Source organism: Oncorhynchus mykiss, chromosome 15, assembly GCF_057628025.1.
Source record: "Oncorhynchus mykiss isolate SJ-2025 chromosome 15, ASM5762802v1, whole genome shotgun sequence".
NCBI classification, from domain to species: domain Eukaryota; kingdom Metazoa; phylum Chordata; class Actinopteri; order Salmoniformes; family Salmonidae; genus Oncorhynchus; species Oncorhynchus mykiss.
The window spans coordinates 71041641-71062738 of NC_143036.1; the positions used below are offsets into that span (position 1 = coordinate 71041641).

General features: G+C 41.5%; 1 protein-coding gene across 1 annotated transcript; it reads left to right on the forward strand.

The window, feature by feature from the left end:
* The first annotated feature begins 820 nt into the window (after positions 1–820).
* LOC110500972 (cytidine monophosphate-N-acetylneuraminic acid hydroxylase) lies at positions 821–18486 on the forward strand. Its single transcript, XM_036945120.2, has 15 exons — positions 821–1825; positions 3828–4054; positions 4288–4379; positions 6900–7009; positions 7843–8033; positions 9198–9278; positions 10777–10843; positions 10944–11025; positions 11933–12070; positions 12362–12497; positions 12644–12784; positions 13223–13397; positions 14308–14424; positions 17681–17796; positions 17960–18486. The coding sequence occupies exons 2-15, from the start codon at positions 3849–3851 to the stop codon at positions 18099–18101; spliced, it is 1794 nt and encodes a 597-aa protein (XP_036801015.1). The 5' UTR covers positions 821–1825; positions 3828–3848; the 3' UTR covers positions 18102–18486.
* Positions 18487–21098: the final 2612 nt, after the last annotated feature.

Sequence of the window (21098 nt, forward strand, 5' to 3'; positions counted from 1 at the left end):
ACGCTATAATACGAACTGTGCTGACACAAGCAACTAACATAGACAATCACCCACAACCCACAATGACAAAACAGGCTACCTAAATATGGTTCCCAATCAGAGACAACGACTAACACCTGCCTCTGATTGAGAACCATATCAGGCCAAACACAGAAACAGACAAACTAGACATACAACATAGAATGCCCACTCAGATCACACCCTGACCAAACAAAACCTATAACATACAAACTATGGTCAGGGCGTGACACAGATGTTGCTGTTGCTGCCCCATGATTTTCCCACTATCTGACTATCTTTCAGAACCTATTTTTCTGTGCAACATTGATATTCCCAAACCAGCAGGTCAAGTAGTAGGACAGAATGCTCTCAATGAATGCTTTATAAAAGAGAACCATGATGGTTAGATCAACATTAGAAAATTACAATTTCCATAGGAAATACAGTCTCTGTTGGCCTTTCTTCAAAATAACGTCAGTACACTGATCCCAGGACAGCTTGTTGTCAGTGACTAGCCCAAGGTATTTGTACTCCTCCACTATTTCAATGGGCTCACATTTGTCAGCGATGGTGTGTGAATAGTCGTGTTCCTTCAAAAGTCAATCACCAAGTCCTTTGTTTTTTTATGTATTTAATTTTAGATGGGATGACTCACACCAAACATTAAAATCATTCAGAGCCGGTCCGTGCTCTGTCTTATCCCTTTCAAGTAGACCGACCAAAGTGTCGTCAGCATATTTGATCAGGTGGCGCCCTGGGAACCGGCTCCGTCAGCTGTCTGTGTACAGTATGAATAGTACTGGTGAAAGAACACTGCCCTGGGGGGTTCCAACTGAAGTAGTGCACACCTCAGAGAGTGTGTTGCCAACTCCTACCTGCTGAGACCTATCATTTAGGAATTTGGTAATCCATCTGAATAGCATAGCATCAAATCTGATGTCTCCTCTCAGTCTGTCTGCGAGAAACCAATGGATTGATTGTGTTAAATGCTGAGGAGAAATCTGTGAACATGATACGCACATGGGTTTCACTGCCCTCCAAATGCACGTACACCAGATGAAAGAGCTAGAGGTTGGCATCCTCTGTTCCTCTCTCTGACCAGCATGCAAATTGGAGGGTGTCAAGAAGGTGTCTGGTGGTGTTGATGATGTATGCCTTAATCTTTTCAAGAGATTTAATCAAGAGAGAGGTAAGAGGTCTGGAGTCATTACTAAGGTCTGTAGTCATTTGATGCAGATGGATGAGAGGTTTTTGAAATAGGTCTAACAATAGATTATGTTATCAGGCCCGGGCTCTTTCATGTTCCAGTGCTTTTGAACACTGGTATGACTTCCTCATTGATGACAAGGGCGCTCTCGGTTGCCATGACATCCTCCTTCACACAGGCAGGGGGAGCGGGGCCGCTCCCCGCTTCAAAGCGGGTGAAGAACTTGTTGAGTTCATTGGCTGTAGAGAGTCACACCCTCTCATCCGGGTGGGATCGATATGTTGCCTCCCTTTGAAGGGGGCATTTGCCATATTCTTAATGCCCATACTTGCAGTCTCCCTGTGACATTATCTGTTGCACCTTATCCTTGTACTGGAGAGTCTCCCTGTGACATTATCTGTTGCACCTTGTCCTTGTACAGGCATCTCACCTTTTTAATCTCTTTCTTCATCTCTCCCTCTGTACCTCTTTTCTTGCGGTGGATTTCCTGAGGCAAACACTTATTTCTTGTTAAGCACCAACAATTAGTTCACTGCTCAATGCAAATGCACAAAGAAAGACTCATCTGGGTCTAAACTTCAAATTCCAAAGTGTCAAGTCAACATAAGTCTGCACAAGGTAATGCTCTTTATTATTTATGCTTCTCTCTTAATATTTGCTATGTTGTGACTATTAAGAAATGTACATTGTTTAAAGGTGACAGACAAAAGTTGTTTAACAGATAAATACATTATAATATTGAATTTCATTTATTTCACTACAAACATATACAGTGAGATGTACATTGTATTCCCAGAGGAGAGCACTTAATGGCATTAAAACATTTAGCTAATTTATATATTTTTCTCATGGTAATTGACATAAATTAAGCTCTGTGAACTCTGTGAAACTGTTAATTGAATTTCAAGTTCACAAGTTAACTTTGGATGAATTTCAGTCATATGAGCTGAAATTTAAAAAAACAATGAATTGAGGGTGATTGCTCTTACAACCAAAAAAACAGTCTTCTAATCAGACCCATGTTCAAATTTGGGGTATTTCAATCACTTTCAAAGACATTTCGAAGAAAGTATTTACTTGAAAATACAAGTAGTTGAATATTGGAATGTATTTGGAAATACACTTGGAAACACATTTTTCTGCATTTGAAAATATTGAAATGTAAAAATACTGAAATACTCTATGCATTTGAACCCACGTTCTGTTTGTTCCCGAAGGTATTTGGAAGAATGTGTTTGGAAACTATATTTGAATATTGTTTTCAGATAGTAGGCTATTTGTAGGAAATGTTAAAAGAGGTAGCGGATTTTGACCACATAATACTCATTCACACAAGATCAGTATTTCAAATATAAATACTCATGTATTTGTACCCAGGTCTGCTCCTGACAATTCCATACATTTCAATGTAATATTTAGTTCCCAAAGTGTCACAGTACTCTATGAGGAACTGACATTTGTTTGAATTTAGATATTACTCATTTGAACTAACCATGAACATGTAAATATAATGGTATAATGTTTAATTCTTTGAATCTGTGCTATTGTCTAAAATGTAGGTTCAGGTCTCTCGCTCTTTCTCTCTCTCTCTATCATATTTTAAACAACTTGTAGAAAATACACTTTATGACACTGTCATAAAGAATTATGACCATTCTGTGTCACTTTACTTGGACTAAGAAAATACACTTTGACACTCAAGAAGCATTATGACCATCATAATCACATAAGTCAGATAGGCCAATCACATACGTGCCCTTATATCAGTCATCTGTCAAAAAGAGGGTGTCTTGTCCTGCTTCTGCTCTTGCATTCATCCCAGTCATCAGAAACAGAGCATTGGGGTAAGTGCATGTCTGACATCATTTTGTGCGCAATTACAATGATAATTTAATATGGTAAATAAAAAAATAAAAAATACTGTTGACACGTAGGCTATGGTGTAATGGAATGGATTGTTTTGCCTTGTGTGGTAGGTTTTGTGGGTTTTGAAACTCGTATGTGTCATAACCACCCATAAAATATCATAATATATGTCACAACAGGTCTAAACATATGTAACAATATTATGAGCATATTATGACAGGTTATGACAGGTTGTCAGCTGCTATGACATGGATATGACCGTGTCATAATGTGTTATGACACTAAGTGTGAAGTAAAGTGTTATATTCATATATTTCCCCTTTCTGTAATACACGATTTCCAGTGTTTTGTTTGTGATATTTGAGTTGATGGTCACTAGCCTCGACGCGGTATGTTATGGATTAAACTCACATCTGTTGATAGTGTTTGATGCCAGACTGGAGATACAAGGACCGAGGACACACTGATTATTATTGTATTGTCTGAACACTGTGATTCTGTAGCAATGTCACTTACTTGTTTGGACTTCCCACTTGCCTCTGGGACTGATGTTTACAGAACAGTTGTCTGCTGATTAGGATATAAGGCCAGTTAGACATTTTCTCTGGTTCTGTGCTGGAAGTATCTCCCTGTTGCAACTTGTAATAAACTGAATAGATTGTTTTATTGCCTTTATTGATGACTTCTGTTCAGTTCACCTGTAAATTCTTCTTACGAGTACCATCCACTTATACTCCTCTACTTTTCTCATCAGCACTTCAATTCCACCACTCAAATGACAGCCCAGTCTTCAAAGACAGTGCTGTCCCTGGACTCTGAGGCGGTGTTCTCACTCAAAGATGGCATCAACTTTAAGAAGAGCCCAGATGATGGCAAGTGCTACATCATTTACAAAGAAAATGGAGAGCTGAAGGCCTGCAAGAACCAATGCAAACACCAAGGAGGCCTGTTCATCAAAGACATAGAGGACTTAGATGGAAGGTAAGTAGACTTAAAGGGGAAGTTCAGGACTTTACAACTAAAGATAGTTGGAGTTAGTAGCGGCTGTTTAGAGAATACCGAACCTTGGATTACAGTTTCTCCTGGCCCATAGACTACTTTCAGGCTGAGGAACCATTTAACATCAAGTGGTAAAATCCTGAACTTCTTCTTTAATACCGAGGCTTAGATAAAACATATCTATTCCATGGGACTGAAAGGTTTTTCTGATGCAGGACGGTCCGATGTACAAAACACTACTGGAAGCTGAACGTCTCAACTATGCAGTATGTGAACCCTCCTGACAGCTTCACACAGGATGAGCTGGGTAAGTTGAGCTGCCATTTTCTCAACCTGAAAGGTTATCGAATGGCATTTTAAGTCTATTTGCCATTTTGGGTCATATGAAACGGTGTGTCTAATCTTTTGTGTTCTCTGACAACTTGTGTATATTTGTACACATTGTGTGATACTGATCATTAAATCAAATGTTATGTCACATGCTTCGTAAACAACAGATGTAGACTAACAGTGAAATGCTTACTTACGGACCTTCCCAACAATGCTGAGAGAAACAAATAATAACACAAGGAATAAATCCACAGAGTAACGATAACTTGACTATAGAACGTTACACGAGGTACCAGTATCGAGTAGATGTGCAGGGGTATGATGTAATTGAGGTAGATATGTTCATATAGGTGAGATAAAGTGACCAGATAACAGGATAGATAATAAACAGTAACAGCAGCGTATGTGATGAGTCAAAAGACTTAGTCCAAAAAGGGTCAATGCAGATAGTTAGCCAACCTGGACTAACTGTTTAGCAGTCTTATGACTAGGAGGTAGACGCTGTTCAGCGTCCCGTGGGTTGAGTGCCCATATGTCTATATATACAGTTGAAGTGTGAGGTTTACATATACTTAGGTTGGAGTCATTAGAACTTGTTTTTCAACCACTCCACAAATTTCTTGTTAACAAACTATAGTTTTGGCAAGTCAATTAGAACATCTACCTTGCGCATGACACATGTAATCTTTCCAACAATTGTTTACAGACAGATTATTTCACTTATAATTCACTGTATCCCAATTTCAGTGGGTAAGAAGTTTACATACACTAACTTGACTGTGCCTTTAAACAGCTTGGAAAATTCCAGAAAATGATGTCATGGCTTTAGAAGCTACTGATAGGCTAATTGACATCATTTGAGTCAATTGGAGGTGCACCTGTGGATGTATTTCAAGGCCTACCTTCAAACTCAGTGCCTTGTTGCTTGACATCATGGGAAAATCAAAAGAAATCAGCCAAGAACTCAAAATGTTTTTTATAGACCTCCACAAGTCTGGTTCATCCTTGGGAGCAATTTCCTAACGCCTGAAGGTACCACGTTCATCTGTACAAATAATAGTACGCAAGTATAAACACCATGGGACCATGCAGCCGTCATACTGCTCAGGAAAATTATCTATATCCACAGTAAAACAAGTCCTATATCAACATAACCTGAAAGGCTGCTCGCCAAGGAAGAAGCCACTGCTCCAAAACTGCCATAAAAAAGCCAGACTACGGTTTGCAACTGCACATGGGGACAAAATATCGTACTTTTTGGAGACATGTCCTCTTGTCTGATGAAACAAAAATAGAACTGTATGGCCATAATGACCATCGTTATGTTTGGAGGAAAAAGGGGGAGGCTTGCAAGCCGAAGAACACCATCCCAACCGTGACGCACGGGTGGCAGCATCAAGTTGTGTGGGTGTGTTGCTGCAGGAGAGACTGGTGCACTTCACAAATAGATGGCATCATGAGGGAGGACAATTATGTGGATATATTGAAGCTACATCTCAAGACATCAGTCAGGAAGTTAAAGCATGGTCGCAAATGGGTCTTGCAAATGGACAGTGACCCCAAGCATACTTCCAAAGTTGTGGCAAAATGGCTTAAGGACAAAGTCAAGTTATTTGAGTGGCCCTCACAAAGCCCTGACCTCAATCCTATAGAAAATGTGTGGACAGAACTGAAAATGCGTGTGCGAGCAAGGAGGCCTACAAACCTGACTCAGTTACACCAACTGTGTCAGGAGAAATGGGACAATTCACCCAACTTATTGTGGGAAGCTTGTGGAAGGCTATCCCGACACGTTTGACCCAAGTTAAACCATTTAAAGGCAATGCTACAAAATACTAATTGAGTGTATTATCTCGATCGTCGTTCTAATCATACTCAGACCAAAGCGCAGCGTGGAATCGGTTCGACATCTTTTAATTATCAGAGAACCGAACAAAAAAACAATGAAGAATAAACGACACGTGAAGCTCAAGCAGTGCTCACAGGCAACTACACAGAAACAAGATCCCACAAAACACAGTGGGGAAATGGCTGCCTAAATATGATCCCCAATCAGAGACAACGATAAACAGCTGCCTCTGATTGGGAACCATACCAGGCCAACATGGTAGAAATAAACGACCTAGATTACCCACCCTAGTCACACCCCGACCTAACCAACATAGAGAATAAAAAGGCTCTCTATGGTCAGGGTGTGACAGTGTATGTAAACCTCTGACCCACTGGGAATGTGATGAAAGAAATAAAAGCCAAAATAAATAATTCTCTCTACTATTATTCTGACATTTCACATTCTTAAAATAAAGTGGTGATCCTAACTGACCTAAAACAGAGAATATTTACTAGGATTAAATGGAATTGTGAAAAACTGAGTTTAAATGTATTTGGCTAAAGTGTATGTAAACTTCCGACTTCAACTTAAGATAATCAAATAAAAGTAATTCATTAGATTATTAATCGGAAGAGTTTTGACTTTGGCTTGATTTTGCTAACGCAGACGTCGTGATGACAGACGAGGGTGGTCTTCAGCTCGTGGAGGTGATCGTCTGGGACCCCTGGTTGGCAGACCCCCAGGATCCACAGGAACTGCAGGAGGGAGAGGTGACTGTGAGTACAGCTCGTCACACACACCCACGGCTGGACAGATCTGAGGCCTTTCCCAGTGGGCAAAACTGGTTGCAATTACATTATGACATCTTACATGACGTCATGGTCAGGATGTATACTGGTTGTATAAAGACGTTTTGTTAAGGTCAGAAAAACATGTCTTGATCTGGTTGTGATCTTGGTCTCGTCATGAAAAAGATGTCTTCACCAGGCTGGTTGAAACTAATGTGGAACACATTACCATGTTGTTTAGTCACAAATTTGTGACAAGAACACAAACACTAGCTATGATCCAAGGCTAGTTAGTAATTACCCGGAGTGAATCAAATATGAGCCTTAAAATGATAACCGAGAGTTGTGTGTCTACACAATCTTCTACTCATCTTTGATCTCATCACCACTTTTATAATGTGAAATCTGAGGGTGTGTTCTCACCTGAAAGGCTGCAGTGCCAAACTTAAGCCTGGGACACATAAGGGAGATGGGCAAAGGTTGAAAGATATCACCAACCGCCATCCAAGATTCTAGATTACGTATCGGGATAGATCTCCGATCACAGCCGTGCCCAACAACAGTGCAGGACACATTGCTGGGACTCTGAGTGACAGTTGGTCACAGATGACTTTTTGACCATCTCCCCTGTGTTCATTTAAATTCCAGAGACACAGAAACGACAGTCCCAACACCGACACCTCTGAGATTTTCCCCATATGGCCGACAGGCTATTTATATCAATGTGATTGATGGTCAACAGCGCCGCACGCAAATCTAAAAAGATAGCACGTCGGGCGACAAGATTCTCCGCTCCAAACTCAACCTTCATGTTCCTCCAGGTGACCTACCTCACCCATGCATGCATGGAGCTCCAGCTAGGGGGGAAGAAGATGATATTCGACCCCTGGCTGACGGGTCCGGCCTTCGCCAGGGGCTGGTGGCTGCTCCATGAGCCCCCTGCTGACTCCATGGAAAGGCTGTGCATGGCCGACCTCATCTACATCAGCCACATGCACTCCGACCACCTCAGGTATTCAGAGATGGTACCTGTATGGAATGTGGTACAGGTATGTAGAGATGGTACCTGTACGTAGTATGGTACAGGCATGTAGAGATGGTACCAGTATGGTACAGGCATGTAGAGATGGTACCTGTATGGTACAGGCATGTAGAGATGGTACCTGTATGGTACAGGCATGTAGAGATGGTACCTGTATGGTACAGGCATGTAGAGATGGTACCTGTATGGTACAGGCATGTAGAGATGGTACCTGTATGGAGTATGGTACAGGCATGTAGAGATGGTATCTGTATGGAGTATGGTACAGGCATGTAGAGATGGTACCTGTATGGAGTATGGTACAGGTATGTAGAGATGTTACCTATATGGAGTATGGTACAGGCATGTAGAGATGGTACCTGTATGGAGTATGGTACAGGCATGTAGAGATGGTACCTGTATGGAGTATGGTACAGGCATGTAGAGATGGTACCTGTATGGAGTATGGTACAGGCATGTAGAGATGGTACCTATATGGAGTATGGTACAGGCATGTAGAGATGGTACCTGTATGGAGTATGGTACAGGCATGTAGAGATGGTATCTGTATGGAGTATGGTACAGGCATGTAGAGATGGTACCTATATGGAGTATGGTACAGGCATGTAGAGATGGTACCTGTATGGCAGAATGAAATGGATTGATATGGGAGGATGGGCTCAGTGAAACTGGAAGGGAATGGACTGAACGTATCAAACACATACTATTCCAAACATTACAATGAGCCCGTCCTCCACAATCTCCACCCACCAGCCACGACTGATTTCAATGTATTTATCATTTTGGCCCCACTTTAACGACGTATAAAGGCATTTTATAGCATGCATGAAGTTTCTGAAGCACTACGCAAATGCTTCACAGATAATCTATAAGCGTGTGTCATATTCTATAAATGGTGTATAAAGGGTGGTGTATAAATGGTGTATAAACTATGTATGTTTGAGTATGAGATAAATGCTTCACATATCATCTATGTAAGCTATATTGAGCCTTTATAAGTTGTACTTAGTTTAAAGTGGGACCCTAATTTCAATTACGGAAGTAAGCAGAAATGTTGATTCCAATTTTCCTTATGAGGATGAGCACACAGAAGGCAGGACGTTTTAAGATGATTCCTGAAAAATGTATTTTCAGCTACCCAACCTTAAAATCCCTCTCTGCGACGAGACCCGATGTTCCTATTTATGTTGGCGACACATCAAGGCCAGTGTTCTGGTAAGGGTTATCTATATACAGTTGAACTCTGAAGTTTACATGCACTTAGGTTGGAGTCATTAAAACTTGTTTTTCAACCACCCCACAAATATCTTGTTAACAAACTATAGTTTTGGCACATCGGGTAGGACATCTACTTCGTGCATGACAGAAGTAATTTTTCCAACAATTGTTTACAGACAGATTATTTCACGTATAAATCACTAACTGCACATTGGGACAAAGGTAGTACTTTTTGGTGAAATGTCCTCTGATCTGATGGAACAAAAATAGAACTGTTTGGCCATAATGACCATTTGTTATTTTTGGAGGAAAAAGGTGGAGGCTTGCAAGCTGAAGAGCACCATCCCAACCGTGATGAATGGGGGTGGCAGCAGCATGTTGTGGGGGGGAAGAGGGTACTTTGCTGCAGGAGGGACTGGTGCACTTTACAAAATAGATGGCATCATGAGAGGGGAACTTATTTTGAAGCGGCATCTCAAGACATCAGTCAGGATGTTAAAGCTTGGTCGCAAATCGGTCTTCCAAATGGACAATGACCCCAAGCATACTTCCAATGTTGTGGCAAAATGGCTTAAGGACAACAAAGTCAAGGTATTGGAGTGGCCATCACAAAGCCCTGACCTCAATCCTATAGGAAATGTGAGGGCAGAACTGAAAAAGCGTGTGCGAGCAAGGAGGCCTACAAACCTGACTCAGTTACACCATCTCTGTCAGGAGGATTGGACCAAAATTCACCCAACTTATTGTGGGAAGCTTGTGGAAGGCTACCTGAAATGTTTGACCCTGTCACACCCTGACCATAGAGAGCCATCGGGGTTCTCTATGGTGTAATAGGTCACAGCATGACTAGGGGGGTTTTCTAGTTATTATAGTTCTATGTTGGTGTGTGAGTATGGTTCCCAATTGGAGGCAGCTGAATATCATTGCCTCTAATTGGGGATCATACTTAGTGTGTCCCTTTTCCCACCTGCGTTGGGGGATATTGTTTTGTGTTTGAGTGCCATTGTGAGCTACACATTTCACGTTCGTTTTATCTTTGTTTTTTTTTGGAAGTTTCACTATTAATAAAATGTGGAACTCTACTCACGCTGCGCCTTGGTCCACTTATTTAGACAACGATCGTGACAGACCCAAGTTATTAAACAATTTGAAGGCAGTGCTACCAAATACACTCAATTAGTATGTAAACTTCTGACCCACTGGGAATGTGACGAAAGAAATAAAAGCTGAAATAAATCATTCTCTCTACTATTATTCTGACATTTCACATTATTAAAATAAAGTGGTGATCCTAACTGACCTAAGACAGGGAATTTTTACTGGGATTAAATGTCAGGAATTGTGGAAAAACTGAGTTTAAATGTATTTGGCTAAGGTGTATGTAAACTTCCAACTTCAACTGTATATGTCAATCATTAACATGGTTTTACAACCATAAAACAAATGAGTGTCACCTTTATGGGTTTATGCTGTCCTCATTTGAATCATGTTACAGGATGCTGGAGAAAAGGCAGGTGCAGCTGACAAATATCAACGTCGTTCCCTTTGGCATTTGGCAAAATGTAAGCATAAACAGCTCACTTTGCATGAACAGTTTATACGATAAAGGAACCTCTGTCAAAAGGCTCTTCTTTAATGCCCTTCTCCTGTTGTCTCCGTCAGATTGATGAGCACCTCAGATTCATGATTCTGAAGGATGAAGTGCACCCTGAATTGGACACCTGTATCATTGTTGAATATAAAGGTAGTCATCATGTCCTTTGTAAGAGCACGTGGTGCTAGCTTCTCCAGAGCCCTGGGTTCAATTCCTGCAGTCACAGGAAGTCACTTTTCATAAAAGGGTCTGCTAAGTGGTATATACACCGAGTGTACGAAACATTAGGAACACCTTCCTAATATTGAATGGCACCCCCCTTTGCCATCAGAACAACCTCAATTGGACTCTATTGGCATGGACTCTACAAGGTATTGAAAGTGTTCCACAGGGATGCTGGCCCATGTTGACTCCAAAGCTTCCCACAGTTGTGTCAAGTTATATGGATTTCTTTTGGGTGGTGAACCATTCTTGATACACACGGGAAACTGTTGAACATGAAAAACCCAGCAGGGCTGCAGTTCTTGACACACTCAAACCGGTGTGCCTGGTACCTACTACCATACCCCCTTCAAAGGAACTGAAATATTTTGTCTTGCCCATTTACCCTCTGAATGACACGCATACACAACCCATGTCTCAAGGGTTAAACATCCTTCTTTAACCTGTCTCCTCCCCTTCATCTACACTGATTGGAGTGGATTTAAATAAGTGATCATACCCTTCACCTGGATTCACCTGGTTAGTCTATTTCACAGAAAGAGCATGTGTTCCTAATGTTTTGTCCAGTCAGTGTACAAGTGCAGATCACACATTCTGACTTTCATCCCACTTTATCTACCAACAGATTATACATCCATATAAAGATGGGCTCCATCAGGATAATTAAGACTAATTATTGTATTGAACATGCACATCCTGTCTGATTCAGGTCCTTGTCAGTTCAGTAGTAAAAGTATATGTCAGCGCCACCTGGTAGAAATACGATGCACCTTAAAGCCTTATCTCAACCTTATCTCATTTGACGGGTGCATCTGATTCTGGTTCTCCCACCCAGGTCATATGATCCTCAACACGGTGGACTGCACCAGGCCAAACTACGGCCGACTGCCCCACAATGTAGACCTGATGATGAGCGACTTTGCTGGAGGGGCGTCTGGCTTCCCCATGACCTTCAGTGGAGGAAAATACACAGGTGAGGTGGACAGGTATACAGCATCCAAATGTATAGCCGGACAAATAACAACAGAGAAATGAATTGCTCCCTTGGGTTTTCCTGGCTATTGACTGCAGATGGAGTGAATGTCAATTGTATTTCCTCTCTCCTTATCTCCTCCTCAAAGCACATCGGAACAGATATGAGGTTACTTCCCTCGGATGTTCTCCTCCAATGCATTTTGAGGAGGAGGCAAGGGGAGAGGAAGCGAGGAATCAAGGAAACACAACTGAGATTCACTCATTGACTAGTGTCGATTTCACCCTGCAGAGAGCTGGAAAGCTGATTTCATCAAGAATGAAAGGAAGAAGCTCATGAACTACAAGACCCAGCTGGTAAAATCCTTGCAGCCCAAGATCTACTGCCCGTTTGCCGGTTACTTTGTCGAAGCACATCCCTCAGACAGGTATTACAAAACGTTTACTCTTTTGTGTACAAATTCCGTTCTAGGTTGAGGTTAGGTTTTGACCCCTCTTATTGCTTCAATTGCAGTCACTCAATATAACTTGCATCCCAATTTGACATTGACAACTGACATAAGTTAACTGACAGGTACATTAAGGAAACTAACACGAAAAACAAAGCGGAGGAGCTCAATGCCCTGATCAAGAAGAGCGCTCCAGGCATAACAACATGGACACCCAAGCCAGGCGCTGTGCTCGATCTGGCACTGGCTCTGATGAGCCCCAGCCGGTAGGATTGCTCATCAATCAGCAAATCGTGTGTGTGTCCATGTCTGTCATATCAGTCCATACTCCATAGAAATGCCAACAATCATCAATAATCACAAATCACATTTTAGTGTTTGATGTTTCCCTCTGTTGTCAATACCATTATTACCTCAACTTCCCTACATTGTTAACCTCTATTACATCACTTCCCTACATTGTCTACCATTATTACATCACTTTCCTACATTATCTACCATTATTGCATCACTTCCTTACATTGTCAACCATTTTTACCTCACTTCCCTACATTGTCTGCCATTATTATCTCACTTCCCTACATTGTCTACCATTATGTTCTCTTTCTACATTATGTTTTTTCCTACATCATTGAATTCCTTTTTAATGTTGTAACCCAGGTAAAATGCACTGTAAATCATGTATGATTTGACTATAACCACAGGAAAGCCATCACCGACCCTCCATCCGGGACAAACATCTATAAGGACAGTTGGGACTTTGATTTGTACGTGGATGAACTGAACAGGGCCATCACCGCTGAGATATTTAAACATAAAAGCTGGATCCAATTTTATTACATCTGGGCAGGGTTTAAAAACTACAATCTAGTTGTCCGGGTAAATATTGCAGTCCATATAAAAGTCCTCACAGCTCTTAGTGCTCTACTGCACATCTACAAGCTGACTCCTGGGGTGGATTCATTAGTCGCAGACTGTTGCAAAACGTTTTTTCAACAGAAACCGATTACTGTTTACTCTTGGAACCAAACGGAAGCCTGAATTTGTCCAATAGAAACTTGTTTTCATTGCAAAATGTTTTTCGTTTGGATTAAACTTTTTTTGCAACAGTCTGCAATTTAGGAATTACACTCCTGGTTACTCCTGACTCGCATTCAGTAGGCAGTAAAACATGCAAGGAAAATTGTAAATATTATTGGACAATCTCAATTTTAAAACGTTTCTAGGTTTTGTACCAACTGAACGCGACCCCTTCCATTCACTTCCTCTCTCTGTAGATTTCTGGAATGTTTAAAACATGTACGGACGCTCTCACGGACACAGACTAAGCCTATTCCTGAATTTAAAAAAATGAAAAGCTCAATGGAGAATCTCTATCGAATTTTTGGGGGGTTCCAGGACTAGGCTTAATTTATGTCCAGGAAACTGCCCTTGGAACAGCTGATTTTGTCTGCTTGGATTGCCAGATGGGCAGGCTTGACACTTTAGGGACTATGACCCTTGGTTCCATTGTGCCAGGCATGTTCAATCAATTTGAAAAATAAAAATACATTTTTAACCCAAATCTAGTGGGTTTGAGGGTCGAACTTAGAACAAAGATTTTCCAATTCTTCTCATTCTTTTGCTACTTTTAAGATTCTGGTAATTCTTTAGATCTGTGTATTGATTCCGATTATTCTGGTTATTCATATTCTTATCTGATATTTATCATAACTGCAGGTCAGTGAATAACGCAAATTGTTTGAATTCCAACTAAACATAGCCTAACTGTTTGTAATATGTATTTAAGGTCATAGAGACAGATGAGGACTTCATTCCGATAGCCAATGGCTACAACTATCTGGTGGACTTCATGGATCTGTCCTTCCCTACTCAGAGGCCCACTAGAGAGCACCCTTATGAGGAGGTGAGCATGGCTACAACACCTGCTCACCTATATACAATTAAGTACACTGCACTCAACTTGAGAAGAATCAAAACAATCATTGTGGAGCAGGAACATAGCATGTTACAAATCTGTCATAAGGGTGGCAGGTAGCCTAACAGTTAAGAGCACTGGGCCAGTTACCGAAAGGTTGCTGGTTCAAATCCCTGAGCTTACTATGTGAAAAATATTTTGATGTTCCCTTGAGCAAGGCACTTACAGTGCATTCGGAAAGTATTCAGACCCCTTTACTTTTCCACATTTTGTTATATTACAGCCTTATTCTAAAATGGATTAAATAAAATAAATCCTCATCAGTCTACACAATACCCCATTTTGACAAAGCGAAAAAAGGTTTTAGAATTATTTTAGCAAATGTCAAGAAATTATAAAATACCTTTTTTACATAAATATTCAGACCATTTGCTATGAGACTCGAAATTGAGCTCAGGTGCATCATCCTGTTTCCATTCATCATCCTTGAGATGTTTCTCCAACTTGACTGGAGTCCACCGGTTGTAAATTCAATTGATTGGACATGATTTGGAAAGTCACAGACCTGTCTATATAAGGTCCCACAGTTGACAGTACATGTCAAACCAAAACCAAGCCATGAGGTCGAAGGAATTGCCCATAGAGCTCCGAGACAGGATTTTGTCAAGGTACAGATCTGGAGAAGGGTACCAAAAATGATCTGCACCATTGAAGTTCTCCTAGAACACAGTGGCCTCCCTCATTCTTAAATGGAAGACATTTGGAACCACCTAGACTCTTCCTAGAGCTGGCCGGTGGGCTAAACTGAGGATTTGGGGGAGAAGGGCCTTGGTCAGGGAGGTGACCAAGAACCCGATGGTCACTCTGACAGAACTCCAGAGTTCCTCTGTGGAGATGGTTGTCCTTCTGGAAGGTTCTCCCATCTCGGCAGCACTCCACAAATCAGGCCTTTATTGTAAAGTGGCCAGACAGAAGCCACTCCTCAGTAAAACGCACATGCCAAAAGGCACCTAAAGGACAAACAGGATTCTCTGGTCTGATGAAACCAAGATTGAACTCTTTGGCCTGAATGCCAAGCGTCACATCTGGAGAGAACCTGGCTTTGGGACAAGTCTGAATGTCCTTGAGTGGCCCAGCCAGAGCCCGGATTTGAACACGATCTCTGGAGAGACCTGAAAACAGCTGTGCAGCTTCGCTCCCCTTCCAACCTGACATAGCTTGAGAGGATCTGCAGAGAAGAATGGGAGAAACCCCCCCCCCCCAAATACAGGTGTGCCAAGCTTGTAGTATCATGTCCAAGAAGACTCAAGGCTGTAATCGCTGCCAAAGGTGTTTCAATAAAGTAAAGGGTCTGAATACTTATGTAAATGTGATATATATATATAATTTTCAAATGCAATACATTTACAAAAATTTCTAAAGCTGTTTTTGCTTTGTCATTATGGGGTATTGTGTGTAGATGAGTTTAAAAAAAAATCAATATTAGAATAAAGCTGTAACGTAACAAAATGTGGAAAATGTCAATGGGTTTGAATACTTTCCAATTTTTAAATAAGAATAAACTTTTCCCTTTATTCATGTCATTCTCATGAGGTGAACGCTGTTCAGACACAAAGAGATGGCAGGCTGCTATGCCTAACTTCAGGGGTTTGAATGTGTTGTTGTTGGCAGATGCAAATCTGATGCAAAGCTGTTTTCAGTTTAAGATAATTGTTTGCTGGATTAAATGCAGTGCTTGATAAGTACAGTGCCTTCAGTATTGGTTTGGGGATGCTTTGCTGGCTCAGGACCTGGACAACTTGCCTTAATAGAAGGAACCATGAATTCTGCTCTTTATCAGAGAATTCTACAGTAGAAAGTCAGGACATCCGTCTGTGAGCTGTAGTTGAAGTGCAGCTGGGTCATACAGCAAGACAATGATACAAAACACACAATCAAGTCTACATGAAAATGGCTAAAAAGCAACAAATTTGAAGTTTTGGAATGGCCTAGTCAAAGTCCAGACCTAATCCCAATTGAAATGTTGCAGCAGGACTTGAAACGAGCAGTTCATGCTTGAAAACCCACGTTTCTGAGTTAACTTCTCTAGGATAGGGGGGCAGCATTTGGAATTTTGGATGAAAAGCATGCCCAAATTCAACTGCCTGCTACTCATCCCCAGAAGATAAGATATGCATATCATTAGATGTGGATAGAAAACTCTGAAGTTTCTAAAACTGTTTGAATCATGTCTGTGAGTATAACAGAACTTATGTAGCAGGCGAAACCCCAAGGACAAACCATTCAGATTTTCTTATTTTTTGAGGTCAATCTTCTCAATGAGGTTTCATTGCAACTTATTATGTGACTTGTTAAGCACATTTTTACTCCTGAACTTATTTAGGCTTTCCATAACAAAGGGGTTGAATACTTGACTCAAGACATTTCAGATGTCCATTTTTTTTTATTATAATTTGTAAACATTTCTAAAAACATAATTCCACGTTGACATTATGAGGTATTGTGTGTATATCAGTGACACAAAAGCTAAATGTAATCCATTTGTAATTCAGGCTGTAACAACAAAATGTGGAAAAGTCAAGGGGTGTGAATACTTTCTGAAGGCACTTTACACTGCACTCCATTTATGAGAAGGATCAATACAACAAAAAACTGCTTCTAGGGGTCAAACATTACGGGGCAGAAACATACCATGTTACAAATCTGTCTTCCGGAGAGGAAGAATAACATTTCCCTGGACTCATGTCTTTCTCATAAGAGGTGAATGCTGTACGAGACACAGACACACAGAGATGGCAGGCTACTATGCATAATTTCAAATGTGTTGTAGGTGGCAGATGCAAAGCTGTTTTCAGTTGAAGATCATTGTTGCTGGCTCAGTTCTCACTCAAGTGTAAGGCAGGATTACCGAACAGGCACGCAGGGCAAAATGTGTAGAATAGCATGAGATGAGCTATAAAACGGCACATTTATCTTTGCCCCATGGCAAAATGTGTAGAATAGCAGGAAATTAGATTTAACATGGCAAAACAAACTATAAAACAGCACATTTTTCTCTTTGCTCCATGGAGTGTAGAATTTCAGGAAGTTAGTTGGTGGTAAATGTGGCAGCCTTGCCCTGCTTAAATGCCAACATGCTTTTAAACAAACCGCCATTTATCTCCAAGTCGATCGTTTGTTTTCCATTTCATGTAACTTGATTGGACTGAGAGATAGACGGTGTACTACTTTCTCTTCTGTAAAGATCAAGAACAGGATCGGAGTCATGAGGCACGTGGTGAAGAATGGCCTTCTTTGGGACGACCTGTATATCGGCTTCCAGAACCGTCTGAGCAGAGAGCCAGACGTCTACCACCACCGGTAAGCCCTCGTCTCCTCACCTTCCCTCCTTTGCTTCCTTCCTCCCTTACCAGACCCAGGCATCTACCACTACCAGTCTATTGCATTGCTGTATACTAGAGCAACGATTCTCAACTGGTATGTCGGGACCCTAATATTGTACCTGTCTTGGTTATTTGTCCAGGTTCTGGAACCACTTCCAGACAGAGTTGCCAGTCACTGGGCCGGACTGGGACTTGTTCCTGCAGCAGGTGCCATCATACCAGAGGTCTGCTGAACCCCAGGGAATCCAAACAGAAAGTGTCTCTGCTTCTACATTGTCTTAGAAAAAGCAGACTGTACTGTCTCATGAGAACCAAGCTTTGTGCCTGTATCTATTAATGAATAGTAATGAATAAGAAGAGCTGCTCTCCCTGTCACTGTAGGCACCACCAACCTCCCTGTGCTACGGGAAAAGGGGATGTGGCTGACAAGATTTAATTTCTAAATTAGTTCAAATATTAGCTTCATTTAGGGTTCATTTTCTAATTCGTTTTTTCATGTAATGGTGAAATCAATTAACATAGCGTCTATTGTTGCTTGGCAGGTCTGTATGTAGGGGACTAGTAACAAAAAGTAGGAAAATATATGCACTCACTACTATGTCGCTCTGGATAAGAGCGTCTGCTAAATGACTAACATGTGAATATGAATAAACCTTGTATCATTGATTATTATGTGTATTATTGATTATATGATTTTGGACGTGTGCTGACAATGCATTTGTTACTCGTCCAATATCTATTCATTGAACATAACTTAGTTTTTATTTTTTCATAACAAAAATAAAAATAGGTTAGGGTTAAGTTAATGTTAGGGTTAAGGGTTTGGTTAAGGTAAAGCCAGTTTTAGATTTTGGCTAGTAAGGCTGTGAATAGGATGCTGGTCAGAGAAATCAGCTTAGTCATTTATGAATGTACAGATATAAATCTATTGTATTAAGCTGCTGTACACTGTGGCTCAACTAGAATTTGTCAACTTAAAATGTTATGAACTGTTGTGTGATTTCAATGTACCTGACAACCAATGAAGTTCCTCTGGGAGAAATCTAGTTATTCTAAGTTATGAGTAGGGCCCGATACATGGAATATATAGCTTCTCAGAAGTAACTCAATCCTCTAGAAATTATTTTAAAAAACAAGAATACTTTATCTGTTGCATTGATTGATAGACATGTAAGATACTGTGACAAAGCTACCCAGAGTTACTGTCTGCCTGAAGAGTGATGAGAAGTTCACAGACCTGACTCAATAGAAGTTCAGAAAACCACAGCCTTGTTGAAGTCACGCACACACACACTCCAGTAGATTCAAACAGAACTGCTGAATTCTCTCGTTCACACACATGAACAAGGGAAGTTAAGCTAAGCACAATACCACACTTTTTCCTAGCCTTACAGCACATATGTCAGAGTCAAGGCCCGCGGGCCACATCCGGCCCGCAAGAAGGTTTTTTACGGCCCCTGGGATGATCTTGATTTATTATTAGAACCGGCCCGCAGCAAGCCGGCAGCCCGCAGATCTTTTACACGCACCAATACTACATTTCCCACAATGCAAAGGTGACGCACCGAGCAGTAGGCTGCTTCATTTCAATATTTATTGGCACAGCAGTCGTCAGCATCACAGTAAAATTAACTTTCAGATACCCATCAAAAATGGCAAAACGGAAGGTGGATACTGAGAACCGGGGGTTTCAAACAAGGTGGGAGTCGGAGTATATGTTCACGAAGGTAGCTGGAAAACCTGTGTGTCTTCTGTGTGGAGAAAGTGTGGCGGTACTGAAAGAGTATAATCTGAGACGACATTATGAAACGAAACACGCGGACAAAAACAAGAATATGGACATGGAACAAAGGCTACAAAAGGCAGAGGAATTAAAACGAGGCCTCAAATCTCGACAGGCTCTGTTCAAAAAAGCCAAATCACAAGGCCAGGCTGCTGTCAAGGCCAGTTTTATTTTGGCAGAAGAGATCGCTAAATCAGCCCGGCCATTTACGGAGGGGGATTTCATCAAAAACTGCATGATTAAAGTTTGTGACGAAGTTTGCCCAGAAAAAAGGCAACTCTTTTTAAATGTGAGTCTGAGCAGAAACACCATTGCCGAGAGAGTAGACCAGTTGTCCATCAATCTAAAAGAGCAGCTTGTGAAAAAGGGAAAAGATTTTATTGCATATTCCTTGGCTGTGGATGAGAGCACCGACATTTCTGACATTGCCCAGTTGTCAATTTTCATCCGCGGAGTGGACTCCAGCCTAAGCGTGACAGAGGAGTTTTTGGCTTTACGTCCTATGCATGGCACAACTACGGGGCATGATTTGTATGAAGAGGTGTCAAGATGTGTAAATGAGATGGAGCTGCCTTGGGAAAAACTTGTGGGTTTGACAACCGACGGAGCACCTGCGATGTGTGGACACAGGAGCGGACTGGTGGCGAAGATACGGGAAAAGATGCAAGAGGAAAACGCGACAGGTGAGCTGACAGCTTATCATTGTATCATACACCAGGAAGCGTTGTGCGGTAAAGCCTTGAAAATGGAGCATGTAATGAGCATCATCACGCGCACAGTTAACTTTATCAGAGCCAAAGGTTTGAATCACCGCCAGTTCAAGGCATTTCTGACGGAGTTAGAAACGGAGCATGGTGATTTGCCTTATCACACAGAGGTGCGATGGCTAAGCCAGGGAAAGGTGCTTCAAAGATGTTTCGAGCTTCGTGAGGAGATTTGTCTATTCTTGGACAGCAAAGGGAAAGACACAACACAACTCCGAGACGAAATGTTTCTGTGTGAAATGGCTTTTCTGTGTGACATTACGAGTCATCTGAATGCAATAAACTTGCAGCTGCAGGGTCGGGATCGTGTCATCTCTGATATGTACAGTACAGTGAAGGCATTTAAAACCAAACTGACTCTGTGGGAGACGCAGATGCGGAAAGAAAATTTGAGCTACTTTCCCAGCTGCCAGACCATGAAAGAGAAGCTCTCTACCAGTGCGTTCCCGAGCACACAGTTGGCTGATAAAATAGGTATGCTTACCACTGACTTTCGACGCCGATTTGCTGACTTTGAAGCACAAAAAAGCAGGTTGGAACTGCTCGGTAACCCATTTGCTGTTGACGTGGAAAGCTCACCACCAAACCTCCAAATGGAGTTGATTGACCTCCAATGCAATGATGCACTGAGGGAAAAATATGCGGCAGTGGGTGCTGCGGAGTTTGCCCGTTTCCTCCCCGGCACAATGCCCCAGCTGCGCATCCAGGCTGCTCAAACGTTGTCTATGTTTG